We start from the raw sequence: 24765 nt of genomic DNA on the forward strand, positions 1-24765 counted from the left end.
CAGCACATTAGATTTTAGTCACTTTTCTATGGGTAATTTCCTGGTTCAAATTACATTATTGTATTTTGGCTGATGACTTAAGACTTTCTATGACAATAATGATTTAGATACGTCTAAAGAAAGTAGATTATTAGATATGTCTGCTTTCTTTAGACGTATCTAAATCAGACATGTCAGATTAGACATATCAGATTTAGCTTTAAGAAAGTCCAAAACTGTCCATTCTCAGGTTCTGAGCAGGTCTTTTGCTGAGTTTCAGGGTCTGAGATGTATGGCATCACATGGCAGGTGGTACCTGAGAGCCCACCTGAGGAGGGGGCTTTCTGCTGGAGAGGGAGGGAGCTTCAGTGAGGAACCTGTGGGGACAGCCATCTGTCAAGCATTGGTCTGGGGCTATAAAGACACAGAGAAAGGCATGTAAAGAGAGAAGAAAAATACAGCCTAGGGGCTATGCTGGAGGAAGCTGGAATGCCGTGGGGGTCCGGAGCAAGGGCAGGCAACCTAACCCAGATTTGCCTAGGGAGCAGCAGGGTGAGAGCTCCTGGAGAACAGGACTGGCATGGAAACTGAGCCTCCAGGATGGATGGGCCCGATCCCCATGCCAAACAAGGGAGCAGAGTTGGTGCAAAGACAGAATGCCTTCAGCATATTGCTCGTTCAGCGAAGGGCAAGTGGCCCACCATGGTTAGAGGGCGTCAGGTGAGCAGGGCAGGGGAGGGGTGATGAGTAGGAACCCAACTACAGCATTGTTAGAGCCTGAAGGTCATGGGGAGCCACTGAGGAATTTTTAAGCCAGACAGTGACACGGGTCAGCTTGCATGTTAGCAAGATCAGCCAGAGGGACACATTAGAAATGAGACGGCTCAGAGAAGAAACAGAGATGTAGCTAAGAGTCTGCTGCAGCATCCACCCAAGAGATGAATGAATTAGTGGCAATCAGAATAGAGAGAACAGGTTGGATCTGAAAGGATTTATTTGTTGTTTGGTGGTTCTAATATGTTTTTGCCAAGAATTATTGTTATAAATAATATTTTGATTGAATAGTGCTCCAAGTATAGCTCAGTTTTAGTTTGTTTTGTTTTACATTAACTGGGTTAAGTAGGGCTGCATGGGCAAACCTGAGATTGAACTGTTATGCTGTCAGTTAACTTGAATGGGGTGAGACCCACCAGGCCTTGAGACTCCAGCGTAGCAGACAGAAAAGCCCAGGCCTCAGAAGGAGGGGCAGGAGGTAAGCCCTTGGTGTCAGAAACTCCCACCTGAATTAGGAGGTTTTCCCAATCGATAGGGGAACTGCCCTCACAGGGACATCTAGGGATAGACCTTATTGAGAAACCTAGGTGGGCAGTCAACCTCAAAAGGAGCTGTTAGGTAGCAGGACCCCAGACACTGGGCAAAAGTCACAGACAGGAGGATTCCAACCCTTGCAGGGTGGGCTTGAGGGGAACAGAGGAGAGGTTGGAGAGAGGAGGGGCATTGGAGAGAACAAAGAAAAGGATGCAGCTCTGCATTGCTAAGGCAGCCACTCAGGCTCCAGGAGCAAAAGATAAGGTCACCAACATTTGGATACAAGCAATAGAACACCGGAAAAATGGGTAAAATCCTTCTTATCTGGTTGGAATACTAAGTCTAGGTCAGACTTTTAGCAGAAGGGAGCTGGGGGTTAGACCTAGAGCTTCTATCTCAGTTCAGAATTGGTCCTAGAGCCCAGGGAGGGGACACAGGTGATGAGGGGTCAGGTGCTGCAGCTGCTTAGGGAAAGGGGACAGGGCCTGGAGCCAGTAGGGCCTGAAGTCAGCAGAGCTGGACATGACCTTCCTTCTCACAGATTTACTCTGGGAACGCGTGCCCTGGATCAGCTAGAAAGCCTGCTACGCTTGTCAGGGTCATAATGGAGAAGATGCTACTCCCACACCTGTCTCTGAGCCACCTCCAGAGGTGGAGATGCCGGAAGCTTCCATGTGGGTTCTAGTGAGGGGCCAGAAACTCTTTCCCTGGTGGCACTGGATAGGAGCACAGCTTAGATATGGAGGAGCAAAGGTTTGGTGCTAAGTGGATTGAGAGAAGTCTACACCCGTCCCTCCTGGAGACAGGCATTCAGGCAGGTTTGGAGTGAGCTACCTCCGGCCTGCAGGCAGGAAGTGCCTGGCTTCCAGGGGTGCTTCTTATGTTGGCCATTTTCAGTAGAAAACTGCCTGGAGACATGAAGGTAAACTTGGAAACACCTATTAGCTGGTGTGGGGCCTGATGATGCACATTACAGAAGGAGCCATTGCCGATATTAAATGAATATTGACTGAATTTGCTGGACATAGATTTTCACAAAACTTTTCTGGAGCACCCAGACTGCCCTCAAGTACCCACAGCTCTCTGTGTTGTGTGAGCCCTTCTGACCTGCTGAGGGATTTCGGAAGAGAACATTCCCCCGGCACAACGACTTTAAAGTGCAGAAAATACCACAACACTATTTGGTCAGGAGGCATCCTGTGGAGTAAGGTGCTGTATTACAGTTAGTTATGAAGGCTTTCAGTTCAATATGGTAACTAAAATGTTAGTAAACCTCAAGCAAAAGGATTCCAAAAAAGTTGAAGTTTTGCTTTGTTTACTTTGTGGTCAGCTCTAGTGTTTATAATGCAACAATTCTAATTTCGAGGGAGAATAAAAGGAAATAGCTGTGATTTTCCGGACTCCCTTCTTGGGAAGCTCAGAACAGTGTCCTCAGTGAGTTTTCTTGACTATTGAACAGTCCATGTTAGAGCACAGTTTATTAGTGCTTTTTAAGCTCCTTTATTTCTTGCTTAATCCTTCCCTACATCCTTCTAAACAACAACTAAGACCTGGGCACTGACATCTTGAAGCTGGGATCTTTAGATTTATTGCACTTTTTAATATGCTGATGTAAGCAAGAAGTTGGTTCTTAAAACTTTCGTTCCCAGATGTTTACCCTTTTCTTTCTGAACGTGGGAATTTAGAGGAAACTCATTCATTCTGACTGCCCATGTGGAATGTGTGATAATTTGGGCATGCCAAGCTGACATGGAACTTTGTATTTTCTATTAAAAATAGCTTTGCCAAGCACATTTCTAGTATCAGTAATGGAACTGTTTGGTCTCTTTCAGGGTAAAGGCCATTTGTAGCCACCATTTTTGGCAATGATATTTGTCTTAAGAAACAAGCATGATAGCCGGGTGCGGTGGCCATGTCTGTAATCCCAGCACTTTGGGAGGCCGAGGTGGGTGGATCACCTGAGGTCAGGAGTTCGAGACCAGCCTGGCCAACATGGTGAAACCCCTTCTCTACTAAAAATACAAAAATTTGCTGGGCATGGTGGTGCACACCTGTAATCCCAGCTACTCAGGAGGCTGAGGCAGGAGAATTGCTTGAACCTAGGAGGCGGCGGTTGCAGTAAGCCAAGATCGTGCCATTGCACTCCAGTCTAGGCAACAAGAGCGAAACTCTGCCTAAAAAGAAAAAGAAAAAGAAATAAGGATGATGCCAGGCATGGCGGCTTACACCTGTAATTCCAGGGCTTTGGGAGGCCAAGGCAGGTGGATGGCTTGAGCCTAGAAGTTCGAGACTAGCCTGGGCAATAGTGAGACCCTGTCTCTACAAAAATAAAAACAATACAAAAATTAGCCAGGCATGGTGGCACACACCTGTAGTCCCAGCTACTCGAGAGGCTGAGGTGGGAGGATCCCTTGAGCCTGGGAGGTGGAGGTTGCAATGAGCTGAGATCATGCCACCGCACTCCAGCCTGGGCATTAAAGCAAGGCTGTGTTTCAAAAAAAAAAAAAAAAAAGAAAAAATGAAATAAACATGCTAAAATTGATAATAATTTTTACCTATTTGCTTAAAATTTGCTACGATATATAGTACTCAGTTTCTTCTCTTGTCAGAGTTACTAATGATGTTACAAGAAAAAAAATCCACCAACCTTTTTTTTTTTTTGAGACGGAGTCCTGCTGTCTTGCCCAGGCTGGAGTGCAGTGGCTCGATCTTGGCTCATTGCAAGCTCCGCCTCCCAGGTTCACGCCCCCACCATTCTTTTAATGTTTTATAGCAGTGAGACATTTCAATTCCCTCTGGGCAAATTAATGAGATAGGATCAATGTCAGTGTCAGTCCTTATAACTGAGGAACTCCTACAGATTGCATTTTTTCCCTTGAAGTATAAATTATGGTATTCTTTTTATTTCCTGTCCTTCATTCAAGGAGACAGATTTTAGGCTGAAAGATGTGTATTTTCCTATTCCATGCCTTTAATACTCATGAAACAGTAAAAGAAATAAACTTAATTAAGCCTCTCATAATGTAACCAGAGTCCACTAGATGATATTCTCTAGGGTACAAGACGGAAGGAATCCCAGAAGCACGTAAGGTGGCCCCAAATTAAAGAAGGTATTAAATTTTAAGTGCAAGATATAAATGCTTCCCTATTCATTACCTAAGGGGGTGACAAAGAATAAAAGAATAAACTAGGTGAAAACTCATTCCTTCAAACTGATACTTCATTTTTATAAAGAGAAAAGAACACCCGTCCGTTACCTCAAGTTTTTCATTAACTCAGTAGTTCTTTCCAAACCATGAGTCACCGCTGTGGGGAACAACTCAGACCTTTTTTAAAAATCCTGCCTGAAAAAGAGAATATGTTGGGTGGGTGGTTTTAAAAGTCCCAAATAATGGCTGTTTTATAGCTAGTAGCCCACTGTTGTTAAAACCTCACAGCGTCTCTTCTCCCCAGGCATGACGGAGATGGTGCGTAAAATTACTCTGAGCAGAGCAGTGAGAACCATGCAGAATCTCTTTCCTGAGGAGTACAACTTCTACCCTCGCTCATGGATTCTGCCTGACGAGTTCCAGCTCTTTGTTGCTCAGGTAGATGGCACTCCGTCCCCATGACCCCTGAATTATATTATGGTTGCAACTGTGTCCTGGGTCCTGTGTGCTGGGAGCTGGGACAGGGGGTCCCAGGGAGCTGCGACTAAGGGAGCATCTTAACAGTACACAGTAGGTGTTGGCGGCTATCAAAACAGCTTGCAGAGTTGAACGAGTAGGGTGACAGGTAGGTAAACTGAAGAAACGGGTCTTGACACAAGGAGACAGCCCTAAGGCGGATATCAGCTGGATCATGGAGTCAGGACACTGGGGAGCCAGGGAGCTGGAGCCGGAGCAGGTGGTTGGGCCCCCAGGTAGGATGGGGCCATTGGGGAAATCCTAGAGCCGTGGCCTCGCTGGCTTCCTGTGGCCTGAGATGTGGGAGGTCAGGCTCTGTTTAAAGGCCAGGGAGCAGGTCTGACAAACTCATGGGGAACCTTTTAAGTGTTTTGCTTTAGACTTGTTCCAGAATCAATTGTCAAGTGACCCATTCCATCTCGAAGCACCAGGTTTGAGCATGTGATACACTGGAGCCCTCACCACTGACTGTGAAGTGGAACTCAGAATTGCCATTTTTGTTAGCCTTTTAACAGTTTCATTTAGGATCCCTTCAAAGCCTTTGTGTACAAGTTTCACAGTCTGTCCCATAACTCTGGGGTAACTATACAACCAATGCCTGTCTAATTGTGATAAGGCTAACACCATTTACTGGTCCTGCTATGTTCCAGGCTTTGTGCTAGAAGTTTAACATATTTTATTTATTTTTATTTTTGTGTTTTTGAGACGGAGTGTTGCTCTGTTGCCTAGGCCAGAGTGCAGTGGTGCGATCTTGGCTTACTGCAGCTTCCGCCTCCTGGGTTCAAGCCATTCTCCTGACTCAGCCTTCTGAGTAGCTGGGACTACAGACGGGTGCCACCACACCAGCTTTTTTTTTTTTTTTTTTTTGTATTTTTTGTATTTTTGGTAGAGATGGTGTTTCACCATGTTGGCCAGGCTGGTCTCGAACTCCTGACCTCAAGCGATCTGCCCGCCTCAGCCTCCCAAAGTGCTGGGATTATAGGCATGAGCCACCACGCCCAGCCCACATTATTTCTTTTAATCTTCACAGCAATCTTGTGAGGCTGGTTTTATTATTATCCCCATTTTATGGATGAGGAAACTGAGGCTTTGAAAAATTTAGCAACTTGCTTGAGAAGTAAGGTTTAAAACCTAGAGCTATTTCCAAGGCATATGCTTTCTATAGTCTATTTTATTGCCTCTGTATTGTTTTGGTTTTAATATTGAATTATAAAACTTGTAATAAAATTATCATTTACTAAACACAAAAACAGCTTGAAGTGATAATTTTTAAAGGAAGTTTTCTCTGAGATGGTGGTCACATGGGTTTATATACATTGCTTAAAATTCATCGAACTATTAACTTAAAATGGGTGCATTTAATTGGATGCAAACTATGCTTCAATAAAGTTAATTTTAAAAGATAACTCTCAGCTGTTCCTCATAATTACCCCCCCCCCACAATGTCTCTCTTCTGTGGCTCTGCTCATGCTGTTGTTGCTATGTGGAATACCTTTCCTTCCCAGCTTTGCATCCAACTACAGTCATGAGTCACTTGACGGGCACACATTCTGAGAAAAGTGTCATTGGGTGATTTCATCATTGTGCCAACACCATAGAGTGTGCTTACACAAGCCTAGATGGTATAGGCTCCTACACATCCAGGCTATACGGTATAGCCTATCGCTCCTAGGATACAAACCTGTATAGCATGGTACTGGACTTAATATTGGTAAGTCTTTTTTGTATCTAAACATAGAAAGGGGAAAATACTGTATAAAAGATGAAAAATGATACACCTATGTAGGATACTTCCCATGAATGGAGCTTGCGGGATTAGAAGTTGCTCTGGGTGAGTCTGTGAGTGAATGGTAAGGGAATGTGAAGGCCTAGGACATTATACTACTGCAGACTTCAGAAACACTGTACACTTAGGCTACACTAAATCTATTTTTAAAAAATTTTCTTCGATAAATTAGCCTTAGCTTACTGTAACTTTTTACTTTCTAAACTTTTTATTTTTTAAAAACCTTTTAGACTCTTTTGTAATAACACTTAGCTTAAAACACACACTGTACAGCTGTACAAAAGAAATTTCCTTATATTCTTATTCCCTAAGCCTTTTTCTATGTTTAAATGTTAAAATTATTTTTACTTTTAGAATTTTTTGTTAGAAAACCAAGACACAAACACATACCTTCGCCTAGGCCTACACGGGGTCAGGATCATCAATATCACTGTCTTCCGCCTCCACTTCTTATCCCACTGGAAGGTCTTCAAGGAGCAGTAACATGCGTAGGGCTGTCATCTCCTATGATAACAGTGCTTTCTTCTGGAATACCTCCTGAAGAACCTGCCTGAGGCTATCCTACAGTCAACTTTTTTTTTTAGAAGTAGAAGGAGTACACTCTAAAATAACAATAAAAAGTATACTATAGTAAATACAGAAGCTAGTAACGTAGTAGTTTATTATCATTATCAAGTATTATGTACAGTGCATAATTGTATTATACTGCACTTTTATACAACTGGCAGTGCAGTAGGTTTGTTGACACCTGCAACACCACAAACATGAGTAATGCACTGTGCTACAAAACTAAGATCACTGATTTTTAAATCTTAAAACAAATTTCTTTCTAGGCACTGCTATGGATACATCTCAGGAATTTTTGTATATTACATTTTCATTATAATTCAGTTGAAAATGTTCTCTAATTTCCCTTGGGATTTCTCGTCTGCCCATGGGTTATGTAGAAATGTGTTGTTTACTTTTTAAGTCATTTGCGGACAAAAAAAGTATTTTTTGTATTGATTTCTAATTTAATTTTGTTGACATCAGAGAGTATATTCTGTATTATCTCAGTCTCTTTAAATTTGTTGAGAGTTTTCTAACGGCTTACACATTGTCCATCTTGATGAGTGTTTCATGGCCCTGGGAAATAATAAGTATTCTGGAGTTGTTGATGTAGCATCTTATAAGTGTCAATTAGGCCAAGTTGCTATTGGTGGTATTCACATCTTTTTTACTACTTTACTACTTACTTGTTCTATCAGTTACTAAGTTAGTGTTGAAATTTCCAGCTTTAATTTTGGATTGTCTGTTTCTCCTTTTAGTTCTGTCAGTGTTTTCTTCATGCATTTTGAAGCTCCGTTATTAGCTTGATGATTTGACTCCTTTATCAGTAACTTGTCCTGAAGTCTATTTTGTCTGATATTAATTTAGCACCTCCAGTTTTCTTTGGCTTAGTATTTGCATGGTATATTTTTTTTACCATTATTTTACTTTTAACCTATCTGCATTTTTAAAGAGTGCTTGTTGTTGACAGCATGAAATTGAGTGTGGTCTTTTATTCAGTTTGACAGTCTCTGCCTTTTGATTTGTGTGTTTAGTCCAGTTAATCTTAATATGTAATACTAACTGTTGGATTCAAGTCTACCATCTTACTAATTCTTTTCTATTTATTCTGTTGGATTAATTGAATATTTTTAGTGTTTTATTTTATCTCTTCTTTAGGCTTATTAGCTATACTTCTTTTAAAAATCTTTTTAGTTTTCACCCTAGCCCTAGTATCTAGGGTTTACAATGCATCTTTAACTTACCACATTGGCCTTTAAGTATTACATACTTCAAGTAACATATTAGCGCCTTACAGCAGTATAGTTCCATTCCCGCCCTCATCCTTTGTGCTATCGTCATCTGTTTTACTTCTAACAATATTATAAACCACACAATACATTGTTATTATTTTTGCTCTGAAAACTCAATTATCCTATAAAGAAACTAAAAGATTAGTACATTTGTCTTTTATACTCACTCATGTATTTACTATTTCCAGCATTCTTCATTCCTTTGAATGGCTCTGGGATTCCATTTGGTATTATTTTCCTCTGGCCTCAAGAATTTGCTTCAACACATTTCTCACAGTGCAGGTCTGCTGGTGACAAATTCCCTCAGCTTTCATTTGTCTGAAAATGTCTTTATTTTGCCTTCAGTTTTTAAACTGCTTTGAAATAATTTAAAACTTAACAAAAAAGTTGCAAAAATAGGACAGAGAGAGCATCCCAAATTCTTCATCTAACTTCCTCTAATGTTAACATCTTACACAGTGACTGAAACTAGGAAATTAACATTGATATAATATGAAATAACCTATGCTCTTTATTTGCATTTTGCCTGTTGTCCTACTAATGTCCTTTTTCTGGTATAGGATTCACTCCATGATCCCTCATTGCATTTAGTTGTCATTTCTCCCCAGTCTTCTCTAGGTTGTAATGGTTCCCTGGTCTTTGTCTTATGTGACCTTGACTCTTTTGAAGAGTACTGGTGATACAGTTTGGATCTGTGTCCCCACCAAATCTCATGTTGAATTGTAATTCCCCAGTGTTGGAGGTGAGGCCTGGTGGGAGGTGATTGGATCATGGGGACAGATTTCCCCCCTTGGTGTTGCATAGTGATAGAGTTCTCATGAGATCTGGTTGTTTTAAAGTGTGTAGCACCTCCCTCCTTTCTCTCTTGCTCCTGCTCCAGCAACCTAAGATGTGCCTGCTTTCCTTTTGCCTTCTGCCACAATTGAGAGTTTCCTGAAGCCTCCCCAGAAGCCAAGCAGGTGCCAGCATCATGCTTCCTGTACAGCCTGTGGAACTGTGATCCAATTAAACCTCTTTTCTTTATAAATTACCCAGTCTCAGGTATTTCTTTATAGCAGTGTGAGAACAGTCTAATACAACTGGCTAGTTATCTTTTTTTTTTTTTTTAGAATGAACTTACATTTGGATTTGGCTGATTTTTCTCATGTTAGATTCAGATTAGATATTTTTGGCAAGAACACCATGAAAGTGATGTTGCTAAGTACATGATGTCAAGATGTCTTATCCCTGGTGATGTTAACTTTGATCACTTAGTTAAAGTAGTGTCTGCTAGATTTCTCCACTATAAAGTTACTATTTTTTTCCTTTTTAATTACTAAGTGTCTAGTAAGGAGATATTTTGAGACTCTGCAGAGAGCCTGGTTGTCTTATACTTTTTAACAGACAGCTTTATTGAGATATAATCGACATAGAATAAACTACAGATATTTAGAATGTACAGTTTTATACATTTCATATATGTAAAAATCCGTGAAATCATCGCCACAATCAAGATAATGAACATATGCATCATGCTGAAATTTTTCCTCGTGTCCCTTGGTAATCCTTCTGTCCTTCCCTTCTTTTTTTGTTTTTGAGACGGAGTCTTGCTCTGTCACCCGGGCTGGAGTGCAGTGGCGTGATCTTGGCTCACTACAACCTCCATCTCCCAGGTTCAAGCAATTCTCCTGCCTCAGCCTCCTGAGTAGCTGAGATTACAGGTATGTGCCACCATGTCCAGCTAATTTTTGTATTTTTATTAGAGATGGGTTTCACCATGTTGGCCAGGCTGGTCTCCAACTCCTGACCTCAAGTGATCCGCCTGCCTCAGCCTCCCAAATTGTTGGGATTATAGACGTGAGCCACCGCGCCCAGCCCCTCCTTCACTTCTTCCCTCTTTTCCTCCTCTCCTATCATCAGGCAACAGTGGATCCACTTTCTGTCAAGATAACTTTGCACTTTGTAGAATTTTATGTAAATGGCATTATGTAACAGGCACTCCTTTTTCGGGGGAGATCTGGCTTCTTTCAGTTATTTTGAGATTCATCCATATTTGTAGTATGTATCAATACTTCATTGCCAAGGAGTATTCTATTGAATGTTTATACCACAGTTCGCTTAGACCTTCACCTGCTGCTGGACATTTGGGTTGATTCCAGTTTTACGGCTGTTACAAATACACTATGAACACCTGTGTGTAAGTCTTTGCATGGACATATTTTCATTCTTCCTGGGTGAATGCTTAAAAATTGAATTGCTGGATAGTATAGTAGGTGCATATTAAATTTTAAAGAAAGCATTGTCTTCCAAAGTAGTTGTGTCATTTTATCATTTTATAGTCCCATCAACAATGTATGAACATTCCAATTCCTCCATATCTTTGCCAGAATTTGGTAATGGTCAGTCTATTTATTTATTTACTTTAGAGTGGGTCTTGCTCTGTCCCGCAGGATGGAGTGCAGTGGCCCGATCGCAGCTCACTGCAGCCTCCATCTCCCAGGCTCAAGCGATCCTCCCAAGTAGCTGGAACTACAGGCACAGGCCACCACACCTGGCTAATTTTTGTATTTTTTGTAAAGACAGGGTTTCACCATGTTTCCCAGGCTGGTCTTGAACTCCTGAGCTCAAGCGATCCACCTGCCTCGACCTCCAAAAGTGCTGGGATTACAGGCGTGAGCCACTGCTCCTGTCTGTCACCTTACAGGGCCAGTGGTCAGTCTTTTTAATTTTAGCCATTCTAATAGGTATGTAGTGACCTGTCATCAGTTGTATTTTGCACTTCCTAAAGACTAATGATGTGGAGCTTTCTTTTCATGTGCTTGTTTGCCATCCAGATATATTTTTTGATGAAATGTCTGTTCACATGTTTTGCCTATTTTTTTTTAACTGGGTTGTTTATTTTTATTATTGAGCTTTGAGAGTTTTTATATATTTTGAATACAGGTGTTTATGAGATATACCAATTGTAAATATTTTCTTCCAGTCTGTGCCTTTTTTATTTTTTAATTTTTAATATTTGTGTCTACATAGTAGGTACATATACTTATGGGGTACGTGAGATGTCTTCTCATTCTCTTATTATCCTTTGAAAAGCAAGTTTTAAATTTTGACAAAGTCCAATTTATCAATTTTTTTAAATAGATCATGCTTTTTGTGTCATATATAGGAATTTATATCTAACCCAAGCTCACAAAGATATTCTCCTATGTTTTTGTCTAAAAGTTCTATAGTTTTAGCTTTTGAATTTAGGTCTGTGATTCATTTTGAGTTAATTTTTGTATATGGTGTAAGGTATGGATTGAAGTTCACTTTTTTGCATATGAATATCCAGCTGTTCCAGAAACATTTGATCAGAACACTAATCTTTCTCTTCCAAATTGCCTTTGCACCAGTGTCAAAAACAGTTATCCAAATATGTGTAGGTATATTTCTGAATTCTGTATTCTGTGTCTTTGATCTATTTGTCTCTCTTTCTGCCAAAACCTCACTGTTTTGATATAGCTTTATAAGCCTTGAAATCAGGTAGTGTAAGCTCTCCAACTTTGTTCATCTTTTTCAAAGTTGTTTTGGCTATTGTAGTCTTTGATCAGCCATATGAAATATAGAATCAGTTTGTCAATGTCTACAAAAAAGCCCACTGGGATTTTGAATGGAATTGTGTTGAATCTATATATCACTTTGAGTAGAATCAACATCTTAACAATGAGTCTTCTGACCCATCGACATGGTGTATCTTTCCTTTTATTTAGGTCTTTAATTTCTTTCAACAGTGTTTTTTAGTTTTTAGTATACAAATATTTCACATCTTTTGTCACAATTTTCCCTTATGATTTCCAATTTTTGATATATTGGCAGTGTTTTATTTTTAAACTTCCATTTCTAATTGTTCATTGTATGTAAAAATAAAATTGATTTTTGTGTATTGATCTTGTATCCTGCAACCTTGTTAAACTTATTTAACAGTTCTAGTAGCTTATTTTGTACTTCCATTGGATTTTCTATATGGACTATTACATCCTCTGAGAATTGAATGGTGTTGTCTTACTTTATAATTAGCCCTTTATTTCTTTTTCTTGCCTTATGGCACTGGCTAGAACCTCCAAATAATGTTAAGTAGAAGTGGTGTGAACAGATGTCTGGGACTTTTTCCTGATCTTAGGGGTTATGGATTTCGTCTTTCATCCTTAAGTATTGTTGTTAGTTGTAGGTTTCTTGTAGATGTTCTTTATTAGATTGATGAAGTTTCCTTTTATTTCTTGTTTCCATGGATTTTGTTTGTTTTTAATTAGGAATGGATGTAGGATTTTGTCACTCTTTTTTTTTTCCCTGTGTCTACTGAGATGATCATATGGATCTTCTTTTTTAGCTTGTTAATGTGGTTGAGTTACATTGATTGATTTTTAAATATTAAACAAACCCTGTATCCCTAAGACAAACTCCACTTAGTCATAACATATTATCCTTTTTATATATTGTGGAATTTTGATTTACTAAAATGTTCTTTATTTGCATCTATATTCATGAGGGATATTGGTTTGCCTTTTTCTTTTTATTTTTTTTTTAATGTCTTTGGTTCGTTATCAGGATAATGCTGGCCACACAGAATGAATTGTAAAATATTTTCTACTTTTAAATTTTCTAGAAGAGTTTTTTCAGAGTTGGTATTATTTCTTTAAATGTTTGGTAAAATTCACTAGGGAAGTCATGTGAGCTTGGTATTTTCTTTATGGGAAACTTTTAACTACAAATTCAATTTCTTTGATAGATATAGGCTGTTCATATTATCTATTTCTTCTTGAATGAGCTTTAATAGTTTGTTTTCAAGAAATGTGTCTACTTTTTCTAAGTTTTCACTTTTATTGGTGTAAAATGATTCATAATGTTACCTTTAATAATCTGCCTTTACCTTTATTAATGATACCTCTCAGTCCTAACATTTGTAATCTGTGTTTTTTGTTTTTCTTTTTTTCCCTCTGATCAGTCTGTTTAGAAGTTTTCAGTTTTATTGATTTCCTTTGTTGGCATAATAGCTATAGTTGTTTTGTTTTTAGTGGTTTCTTTAAAATTTATGGTATACATTTTTGAGTTATCACAATCTACCTTCAAGTTATATAGTACTATTTTATTTATAGTATGAGAACCTTATAACACTCATAGTACTTCCATTTTCCCACACCTAGCTTTTATGCTGTTGTTTTTATACATTTTACTTTTATACTTATTATAAACTCCAGACTACATTGTTATCATTTTTGTTTTAACAATCAACTCTATCTTAAAGAGATTTAAATAACAAGAGGAAATAATTTTAAATATTTACTCATGTATTTACCATTTCCAGTGTTCTGTTTTTTTTTTTTTTTGTGTAGATTCACATTTCTGTCAGGTATCATTTTTCTTTTGTGTAAATAACTTTCTGTAGCATTTCATGCAGTGAGGGTCTTTTGGTGATGAATTCTCTCAACTTTTATATTTCTTGAAATTTATTTTGCCTTTGGTTTTGGATGATATTTTCTCTAGGTATAGAATTCTAGGTTGACATTTTGTTTTTCTTTCAGCACTTTTAATATATTGCTCTTGTCTTCTTGCTCATATTGTTTCTGAAAAGAAATCTGTTTTCTTCCTTATTTTTGATCTTCTTTATATAACATATTCTTTTTCTCTTGCTGCTTTTAATATTTTTTCTTTATCATTGGTTTTGAACAATTTGATTTTGATATGTCTTGATGTAATTTTCTTTCATATTTCTCATGTTAAAGCTCATGTTTCTCATTGAGCTTTTGGATCTGTGGGTTTATAATTTTAATAAAATTTGGAAAATATTTGCCCATTATTTCTTCAGATTTTTTTTCTATGCCTCTTCACTTCTACTTCACTCTAATTACATACATATTAGTCCATCTGAAGTTGTCCCACAGTTCACTGATGTTCTGTTCATTTAAAAAAATCATTCTGTTTCATTTTGGAGAGTTTCTGTTGTTTTGTCTTCACATTCACTCATTTTTTTCATTATTGTCGAATAATCCCATTCAATCTCTTATCTCACATATTGTAGTTTTTATTTCTAAACATGAGAGTTGAGTCTTTTTAAATATCTTCCATATTTCTACTTAACTTTTTGAACATATGGAATGCATTATAATCACTCTCGTAATGTCACTGTCTCCTAATTCTAACTCTGTCCATTCTGAGTTGGTTTTGATTTTTCTCTTCATTGTGGCCCATATCACGATGTTTTTTTTCATGTCTGGGAGTTTCTAGCTGGGTGACAGATATAGTGAATCTTACCTTATTTGGATGTTGGATATTTCCATATTCCTGCACATATTCTTGAACTTTGTTGTAAGATCCAGTTCAATTACTTGGAAATAGATTTCAGGTCTATTTCAAGATTTTCAAGATTTGTTAGGCAGGACTGGAGTGGTACTCAGTCTAAGGCTTACTATTCCTCACTACTCAAGCAACAGTCTTATGTGTGCTCTACCCAGTGCTCCATGAATCATGTTTTCTAGTCTGGCTGGTGAGAAAGACACTACTCCTAGCTCTGTGTGAACACCAGGCACTGCTACCTCTGCTTTTTTGGGGGTGTTTTTCAGGTAGTTTGGCCTTGGGTAGTTTCCTCACGTGCATGCTGATCTGTACCTAGCAAAACATTTAAGGAAGACACTCCAGAGTTCTCTGTACAAAAGTGTCCTTCCCAGTACTCTGTCCTGAGAACCCTGGCTATCTCAGTCTTCCCTGACTCACAGTTCCATTTTCTCAACTCAGGGCGTCCACTGGGCTTCACCAAGGTCCTACTGCCCCCGCACTCTGCACTGCAGCCTGGAATCTTTCTCAAGGCAGTAATCTGAGGCAATCCTAGGGTTCACATCATTCAATTCCTATCTCTCAGGAATCACTGTCCTTTGTTGCTTCATATCCAGGTCTTCAAAACTGTTGTTTAACATATTTTGTCTACTTTTTGGTTGCTCGAGCGATGCGGGGCAAGAGTCAATCTAGTTTCTGTTATTACACTTTGGCTGAAAGTGGAAGTTCTCTAAAAGAATGACTACATAACAATAACAATAGCAACATTTGCTGAGTGTTTTTATCTAGATTACTGTTTTAGGAAGTTTGGGCTGCTATAATTGAATATCATAAACTGGGTGACGAATAACAAACATTTCTTTCTCACAGTTTCGAAGGCTGGAAATCCAAGATCAGCATGCCAGCATGGTTGGGTTCTGGTGAGGGCCCTCTTCCTGGTTTATAGCTGGTCACCTTCTCATTGTTTGCCTACCTGGTAGAGAGAAAGGACTAGCTGCCTTCCTCCTCTTATAAGGACACTAGTCCCATCGTGTGGGGTCCACCTCCATGCTCTAATTGCCCTCCAAAGAGCCTACCTCTTAAAACCATCCCCTTGGGGGTTAGGGTTTCAATATCTGAATGCAGAGGTGGGGTGGGAACACAAGCATATAGCCCATAACAATTACCTAATTTAAAATTCTTTAGCAACCCTCGCAGGATTCTTCTATTATTCATAGGAGAGGAAACTGAAGTACAGAGAGGTTAAGTCATTTGGCAGGGTTAACACAGTTTGGAAGACTGGCTTCAGTGCCAGTACTTTTCCCTTCTGTGTAATAATGTGGGAGGATATTTAAATAGAAGTGTGTATAAGGTACAGAAATGTTCCAGAGAAAAGGAGTAAAACTTTGCTCGTGATGGGGAGCAGGGATGGACAGGGCTGAGGGTAAATGGAATAGAGGGAGAGAGAAAGCTTCCTGAGTAGAGGTGACACCTGACCTGATTTTGTATAATGAGTTTACCTGGCAGACCAGCCACAGAAGAGCATTCTACCTAAAAACAATAGCTTGTGCAAAGGTACAAAGTCATGAAATAGTATGGCATTTTGGAATGATGAGCAGTGTGGAGTCACTAAAGTTTAAGAGAAAAGGATTTAGGGCAGGCATGGCGGCTCACAGCTTGTATTAGTTTGTTTTCATGCTGCTGATAAAGACATACCTGGGACTGGGTAATTTATGAAGAAAAAGAGGTTTAATGGACTCACAGTTCCACATGGCTGGGGACGCCTCACAATCATGGCAGAAGGCGAAAGGCACATCTTATATGGTGACAGGCAAGAGAGACTATGAGAACCAAGTGAAAAGGGAAACCCCTTATAAAACAGACAGATCTTGTGAGACTTATTCACTACCATGAGAACAGTATGGGGGAAACTGCCCCCATGATTCAGTTATCTCCCACTGGGTCCCTCCTACAACACATGGGAATTATGGGAGCTACAATTCAAGATAAGATTTGGGTGGGGACACAGCCAAACCATATCATGCCTATAATCCCAGCACTCTGGGAGGCTGAGGCGGGCAGATTGCTTGAGTCCAGGAGTTCGAGACCAGCCTGGGCAACATGACGAAACCCTGTCTCTACTAAAAATATGAACGATTTACCGGGTGTGTTGGTGTGTGTCTGTAGTCCCACCTACTCGGGAGGCCGATGTGGGAGAATCACCTGAGCCCAGGAGGTCGAGGCTGCAGTGGGCCAAGATCATGCCACTGCATTCCAGTCTGGGCAAACAGAGTGAAACCTTGTCTCAAAAAAATAATAAAAATAAATGAAAAGGATCTGACCCTAGATGAGATTTGAGAAGGAGAGGGTAGATCACAGAGGGTCTTGAATGCCAAGGTAAAGCGCTTATCAAGGGGAAGCCATGCAGGGGTTTTAAGTGCAGAGGAGAGAGGTATATTATCAAGTTTTAGTATTAGAAAGGTGGTCTGTTGGAGAGGATAGCGTAGATTGGGAGGGAAGAGAAATGAGACCTATTAGAAAGACTGTTCTATTCATCTAGGCAGAAGAGATGCTGAAGGTTGTATGGAGACTCAGGCAGGAATCTTAGGCAGAGAAAGATCAGAGGTGAGGAATATTTGGAAGTTGGCATCAATGGGATTTGGAGACTGATAGAATTGAGGGTGAAGAAGAAGGCAGACTTGGTGCTTTCAGGAGTCTGCTGGGTCACCATTTGCCAAGATGGGAAACCCAAGAGGAGGAGCGGGTTTAGTGGAGAAGAAGGAAAGTTAACTCCTTGGAGATGGCAAGTGTTTGTTGCTCAAGTATTGACTGCCTGATTTTAGCTGTTTGGGGAGTCTCTTTTCTCAGCAGTAAAACAGGGAGACTGAGTTAGGTGACTGCTCTGGTCTTCCCGCTTTAGCGTTCTAAGCCCTGAAGTTTCAAAGCCCATTTGATTGATGCTGAAAGTCCTCAGGACTGGATAGTTCTCTAATATAAAGGAGGATTTCTTTGTCCACATAGTGGAGTCAATTTAAAAACTGCTAGTTTAGGGCCTGGCACATACAGAATAAGACTCTGAAAACCCCACAGTAGTCATTTGCTGGAGCGCCCTGGCACCATCATCTCTTCCTTACAGGATCTTGGTTCCCTCTCCTCGACTCAGTCCCATTTCTTCATCTCTTGAATGTGAAAGCGATCCTAGCCTTAGAGCAAGTGAGCATCCAGTGAGTCTGTGATGATGAAATGCAATGAATGCCATGTCTCCTGCTTCTGAAGCAAAGCATCACATTTCATCGCATGTGATGATGAAACACTTCATTAGCTGCAAACCTGATTTTTTAAGAATATGGCATTATTACTGGCCGGGCACAGTGGCTCATGCCTGTAATCCCAGCACTTTGGGAGGCCGAGGCGGGCAGATCATGAAGTCAGGAGATTGAGACCACCCTGGCTAACACGGTGAAACCTCGTCTCTACTAAAAGTACAAAAAATTAGCCAGGCGTGGTGGTGGGCGCCTGTAGTCCTAGCTACTCGGGAGGCTGAGGCAGGAGAATGATGTGAACCCAGGAGGTAGAGCTTGCAGTGAGTGGAGATTGTGCCACTGCACTCCAGCCTGGGCAACAGTGCAAGACTCTGTCTAAAAAAAAAAAAAAAGAAAAAGAAAAAAGTGGCATTATTATTTTAGTAGCTCCTTTGTTTTAATACAATGCATTGATAGTAAAAATTCAATTAGTATAGGCATGTGAAAGTAAAAAGTAGAAAAAAGTCCCCACTCTTCAGAAATTGCTTTTGTTTAGTGTGTATCCTTTCAACCTTTTCCTGTGTATAAACAAATATAGCTATAACACACAGAGCTGTTTTTTCTTTAAAAAGGCTTCTTTTTTCTTTAAAAACATGGGATTATACTATCCATTCTTTTCTTTAGCCTTCATTTTCTCCCATTGAATGTGCGTAGGACATCTCGCCATGCCAGTGCTGCATAGATGCATTATGACTTTAAAAATCCTCACCCTGTTGGCTGGGCACGGTGGCTCACGCCTGTAATCCCAGCACTTTGGAAGGCCAAGACAGGCAGATCACGAGGTCAGGAGTTCGAGACCAGCCTAGCCAACATGGTGAAACCCCTTCTGTACTAAAAATACAAAAATTAGCTGGGCATGGTGGTGGGTGCCTGTAATCCCAGCTACTCGGGAGGCTGAGGCAGGAGAATTGTTTGAAACAGGAAGACGGAGGTTGCAGTAAGCCAAGATCGCGCCTCTGCACTCCAGTCTGGGTAATGTGGGTCTCAAAAAAAAAAAAAAAAAGCCTCACCCTGTTGTTGATGAACATTGAGATATTCTCATATTTTTTGCTTCAACAAGTGATGCTGAAGGGAATATCCTCGCACAGGTATCTTTATACACCTGTGCCAGCATCTCCTTTGGATAGATATCTCAAAGTGGAATTGACATACTAAAGAATATAATGCATTGACGTTTTTGACGGGTGAAAGCCAAACACGGGGCTTTATTAGAGGTAGTGCACTTAATCCTGAGGGTAAAACAATGTCCTGACAGTGCCTCAGAAGTGAGGTCTCAGAGGTGTGTGCATGCAGGGGCTTTGCTTTGTGGTTCCTGGCAACAACAGGAAGAAGTGTGAGTTTCTGTAAAACAACTGAAAACCTGACACTTTGTAGGTTATTTCTTACATTAATTAGGATTAAGTTTATTTCATTAAAGAAAGAGGGAGACCCACGTTACCCTGCTCTTCATTTGCAAAACCGGTACTCAAATGTGATCAGCAGGTGGCACCAGGCGGAAGCGAGTGGGATTCTCAGTGAAAATTTTTGTGAAGAGTCGAGGCGGATGCAGCCTTTCCAATTTTAGCAGATGGCCAATAAAAAAATTCCTTAGAGTTTATTTTGCATATGGTCTTCCATCTGGGTATTTGAGAAAAGTACAGTTTTGTTATCAAAACAGTATTTATTATGGTGAAAGAGTTTGTATTTCTCAGCAGAAGAATTTTTCACTGAATATAGCCAAAAACCTGTTCAATAATGTTTTGCAGTTTCTTGGAGGGAAGCAGCAAGCATGAGATTCTTCCATTTTCCTCTCCAGTTACCATCCCAAGTTAGTGTTTATTGATTCAGCTCCTCAAGGCTGAATGAAGTGCATTATTTGCAAAAACCCCCAGAGAACAACGTCCTCCGCTGGGTGTAGGAACCAGGAAAATGTGGCATTATAAGTGGGTCAGAGTCCAGGCAGAAAGAAAACTTGCAGTGTGAAGTGTATATTCTTTGTCCTGATTCCACATTTATCAAATAACCTCCCGGTAAATCTATTAGTCACATCATTTTCCTTCCTGTAGACAATGTGCTGATTTGACTGACTTTGGGTAACCCGATGGCTTATCAAAAAGATGCAGTTTAAACTCCTGCGCACGCCTTATAGAGCCCTTGCCAACCTCGGCAGCTACGCTTGTCCCCATTTCTGAACTCTTCCTCCTGGGTCCTTCCATATTTAACCTTTTATTAGATACTCAATGGCATCAAGACCTCTCTTACCTCTGACTGCCTTTCTTTTTGCCTGGAGCACCTATCTTCTTTCTTTGCACCCCACTGCCACTTCCAAGCTGCTGCTTTTCACCTGACAATTTTGTTAGTTTTTCAGACCCCCTGCTTAGCTTTAACTTTCTCTATAAAGCCTACTCTGCCCCCGACGTCTGGAGCAAGTTCTCCACAACACCTTGTTGTTTTTCTTTTCATGGTACTTATGCTAATTACACTGTCTAGTGACTACCTGTTTAATTACCTCTCCCTCCTACTGTAAGTTCCTCAAGGCAGTGACCAGATGGGTTTCATTCATCATTATCTCCCCAGTGCCTATCACAGTGCCTGGCACACAGTAGGAACTCAAATATATTTGGCAAATTGAGTTACAAATTAATATACATATGCTGTGGTTTACTTTCTTTCTTTTTTTTTTTTTTTTTTTTGTCTCTTTTGAGTTTAGTCATCAAAAGTTAGCCTCTTTGAGGCCAGGGGTATCTGCAGGACCCAGCCTGTCACTTCACAAGAGGGTGGGCCAGGCTCGGAGCATGAGAAACTTACCAAAGTGATGCCGTCCAGTGAGAGCGCCAGGTGGCCACCAGCCAGCCTTTCCCTGGTGATGACCCAACCTTCAGCCACACACATCGCCCTCACACGTCTGCAGTAAGCCTGGGAAGTAACATGGAGAATGCAGTGTCTCCTGCTTCTGAAGCACGGCATCCCTGGAGGCTGATGCAGTGGCCCTGGGTTCTGGCGCATAACTAGTAAGGGAGTAAAGACAGAAGTGAGGGGACTCCAGCTATCAGAAGAAGGCAGATGGTTCAAAGCGGCTGGCAAGGACTCCATAGGAGCCATGGTTTCACCTCCCCATCTGCTTCCAGTGTTATTTCCTTTGTTGCCAAAAATAGAACTTCACCTCCTGCTTGGATGTATTATACTGTTCTTGTGCCCCTTGCTTAACAGTTCAATGTGTTAACTGGGAAAACGATATCATCTGAAACTCAAGGTGCTGCTCCTCTCTGGAAAGTGTATTTTCCTCTCTGGAAAACATACTTAGGTCCTGTTCATCAGGAAGTCCTTTTAAACAGCCCAAATGATGACTGGCATCTGTGTTGTGCTTGCAGTTTACCAAATGATTTTTATATACATAACCTCTTTTATCTTCACTCAGTTTGGGAAGGTATCATGATCTCTGATTTACAAATGAGGAAATAAAGGATCAGAATCACAGGTACTTGCTCCCGGTTATACAACTGCTGGTGTACTCAGATATTCTTATGTGGTTTAGTGCAATCATTTCCCGAGGCCTGCTAAGTGCCAAGTGCTATGGATACAAAACAAGTTAGAAATCCCCTTGCCCTCAGGATTTCTGGTAGAGGAAGGTGACCATTCATTCATTCAGTTGGACATTTATAGGGTCTACATCCCATCATCTTTCCACTACATCATGTTCTTATTCATCATCTTATAGATGAGGAAGCTGAGATTCAGAGGGTTGAGTAACTGGCCCACAGTCCCATGGCCTATAGGTTCATGTAGCTGGGACTAAGACCCACATCTTCTGACTCTGTCACAGTTTCCTTTAGTGTGAACAAATATTTACTAAGTGCCCTTTATATGTCCAGCCCTGGCAGACTGGGGAGTCAGACAAAACATATAGTCTTGGCTTCCAATGAAGGGTCCTGCTTAGCAGAGGAGACGGATGGTCCAAGCTGGGATGGAATTAAACACAGGCACTATGGAAACCAGCATAACATGGAATGGGGAAGGTGGGAAGGTGGAGAAGTCAGGAAAAGTTCCTATGCAGTCATTTCAAGTGAAATGAAACACTGAACTGGAGTCAGGAGACCAAGGTTCAAGTCTTTTTATTTTATTTCATTTTTATTTTTTTGAGACAGTCTTGCTGTGTCTCCCAGGCTGGAGTGCAGTGGTACGATCTCGGCTCACTACAACCTCTGCCTCCTGGGTTCGAGCAATTTTCCTGCCTCAGCCTCCTGAGTAGCTGAGATTACAGGCCTGCGCCACCATGCCCAGCTAATTTTTGTATTTTTAGTAGAGACAGGGTTTTGCTACGTTGGCCAGGCTGGTCTCGAACTCCTGGCCTTAAGTGATCTGCCCACCTCTGCCTCCCAAAGTACTGGGATTACAGGCGTGAGCCACGTGCCTGACCATAGGTTCAAGTCAGGACTCTACCTTTTCACTGACTATGAGACCCTGGCCAAGTCATCTAGCCTTCCCCCACCCGCCAAGGCTTCTTCAGTGCCTCTTCTGCAAAAGGAGGAGATTGTAGATTTTCGCTAAGATCCCTTTCTTCTAATTTTTTGTGATTCTGTGGGTTTGGCTTTCCTGGACTTTCATAAAACTCTACATTGGAGTTAAAATTCTGCACAAGTTTCTGCTGCCAGGGTTTCAGTTGGAGCACAAAGGGCTTTATGTAATCCATCCTCATCTTGCTAATGCTGGGGTCAGTGTAGCCTGGGGCTCAGCATCACAGCCAATAATGAAGGCCACAGTACAGCTGCCTCTGTGGGGCTGGCTGTGGCAACCCCCAGGCAATCGCAATTCCTTTATCTCAGCTCCACCCCCTCCCAGGTGAGGAACTGAAGCTGTATCTCACATTCCTGCACAATCCCTGTGGTGTGATTCGCTGAGACTAGCAGATATTGGCTAAGCCAAGGCGTCCTTCCTGTTGGCTCCTTCTGAAGGCCATTCAGAAAGATTCATATCTATCAAGGTTCTCACACTTCTTGACTGTTGCCCTTGCCCCCATTTCCTCTGTTGGGAGACCCTTCCTGCTCTTCTTCACTGCACAAACCTTTGCTACGTATCCTTGTTCAGAGCCGATGTCTCCAAATCTGTGAAGGCCCTTTCTGATACTTCCTCCCCTTCTCCACCTCCTATACCCCTGCTGCCTTGACTGTGGGACAGTTGACCACTCTGTCCTCTGATCCCAATCCTGTACTCTCTCAATTATAGGACCCTAAAATATGCTATTTGCAGTGTTCCAGGCTGAGAGACAGTGAGGCAAGGGTTTGGGGTCAGAATAGACCTGGGTTGAAATCCTTTCTTCATTACTTCCTAAGTGTATCCCTCGGGTAAGTTAATTACTCTGAGCCTCAGTTTCCTCATCTGTAGCATCAGAGGTTTGCTAGGAGAATCACACTGTATCCCCTCACTAAGTGGACATTTACTTATCTGCTCTCCCTGTTAAACTGGGGGTCCCTTGAGGAACTGGAATCTGGTCAGATTTATTTCTGCTCCCCAGTGCCCAACACAAAGGGGACCCTCAGGTGTATGTGTGAAATGAATGAATATTAAGAAAGGATTTGCAGTTTCAAATGGAAATCTAAGCTGGAGCTAAGAATGCTTAGACAAAGCATTCTGGGTCTTCGTGGCTTTTTGAAAATGTGGAAATGAATATATTTTAATTTTTAATAAAAATCTGATCTTGAGATGAATTATCTCATTATATGATGATAGATCACTTAGGAGAAGAAAAGAGCTAAGACTTCTTTTTGACTGAATTGTATCCCTGTTTGGCTTAACTTGGTGTGTTTGTGTGTGTGTGTGTGTGTGTGTGTGTGTGTGTGTGTGTGTATGTGTATTTTTCCCCCTGCCAGAGACAGTCCTGTGCAATAACACTTCTCATACTAGGAGCTTATTGTTTAATTTTCTAAACTTCAATTTGCCCCCAAATACATTTAATGTTTTAAATCACAACTATTACAATCTTGCTACCTTGCCGTACTGATTTATTATGTGGAATTTTGAGATGAATACGATCATTAGAGGGCCACTGCTTTAATATGCTTTTTTTTTCTCTCTCTCTAATGGCAAGCTTTTAAAAAGAAAAAGTAGGAGAAGTAAACATTTTTCTGGGAGAGTCTATTTTAAAGGTCAAGAAAACCTTGCTTCCCCAAAGGAAGTTAAAGGTCATCTTTCACCCTTCAATTTTTGTCCTTTCATTTCATTTTGCAAAAGTTCTTAGTGATGTCGCCTGAGTCACTTGACTAGAGATGTCTAATTTTCTACGAGAAAAGAGTAGAGCCAATCTTGACTTCAATGCCTATTTCAAAAGGAAATTATAAAAATTGCTCTGCTCTACCCTTTTTCCTCATCTCCAAAGAAAGAAATAAATCTCTCCTATTCTGTTTCTTGTTCAACTTCTTTTCTGTGTAATTGCATCTTGGAGGGGTTCTAATGAAAGGCAAAGCAAAGTAGAGATTTGAATTTAGAAAGGTGATGTAATCAAATTTTCTGCCCTTGCTAATGAAAGGATTCTCTTGTCCTTTCCCCTCACACAAACATGCACCCTCTTCTCCCACCTTCCTTCCGAAATTAACCCTGTACATTTGCTAGAAGGATTAGAAGAATAAGATAAAAGGATATGTTTG

At 40.7% G+C, this 24765-nt stretch overlaps 1 protein-coding gene across 3 annotated transcripts in view; it reads left to right on the forward strand.

Moving 5' to 3' along the window:
- The window catches only part of TTLL11 (tubulin tyrosine ligase like 11), a 279224-nt gene that overhangs the window by 57942 nt on the left and 196517 nt on the right, over positions 1 to 24765 (forward strand). For 2 of the 3 annotated variants that reach the window (XM_003833114.5, XM_014346269.4), the window contains exon 3: positions 4741 to 4874. The exons of the other annotated variant lie outside the window; for it this stretch is intronic. In XM_003833114.5, coding sequence (XP_003833162.2) covers positions 4741 to 4874 — 134 coding nt within the window. The remainder of the gene's footprint in view (positions 1 to 4740; positions 4875 to 24765) is intronic. 3 annotated transcript variants of the gene reach the window in all.

The sequence above is a fragment of the Pan paniscus genome, chromosome 11, assembly GCF_029289425.2.
Source record: "Pan paniscus chromosome 11, NHGRI_mPanPan1-v2.0_pri, whole genome shotgun sequence".
Lineage (NCBI taxonomy): Eukaryota > Metazoa > Chordata > Mammalia > Primates > Hominidae > Pan > Pan paniscus.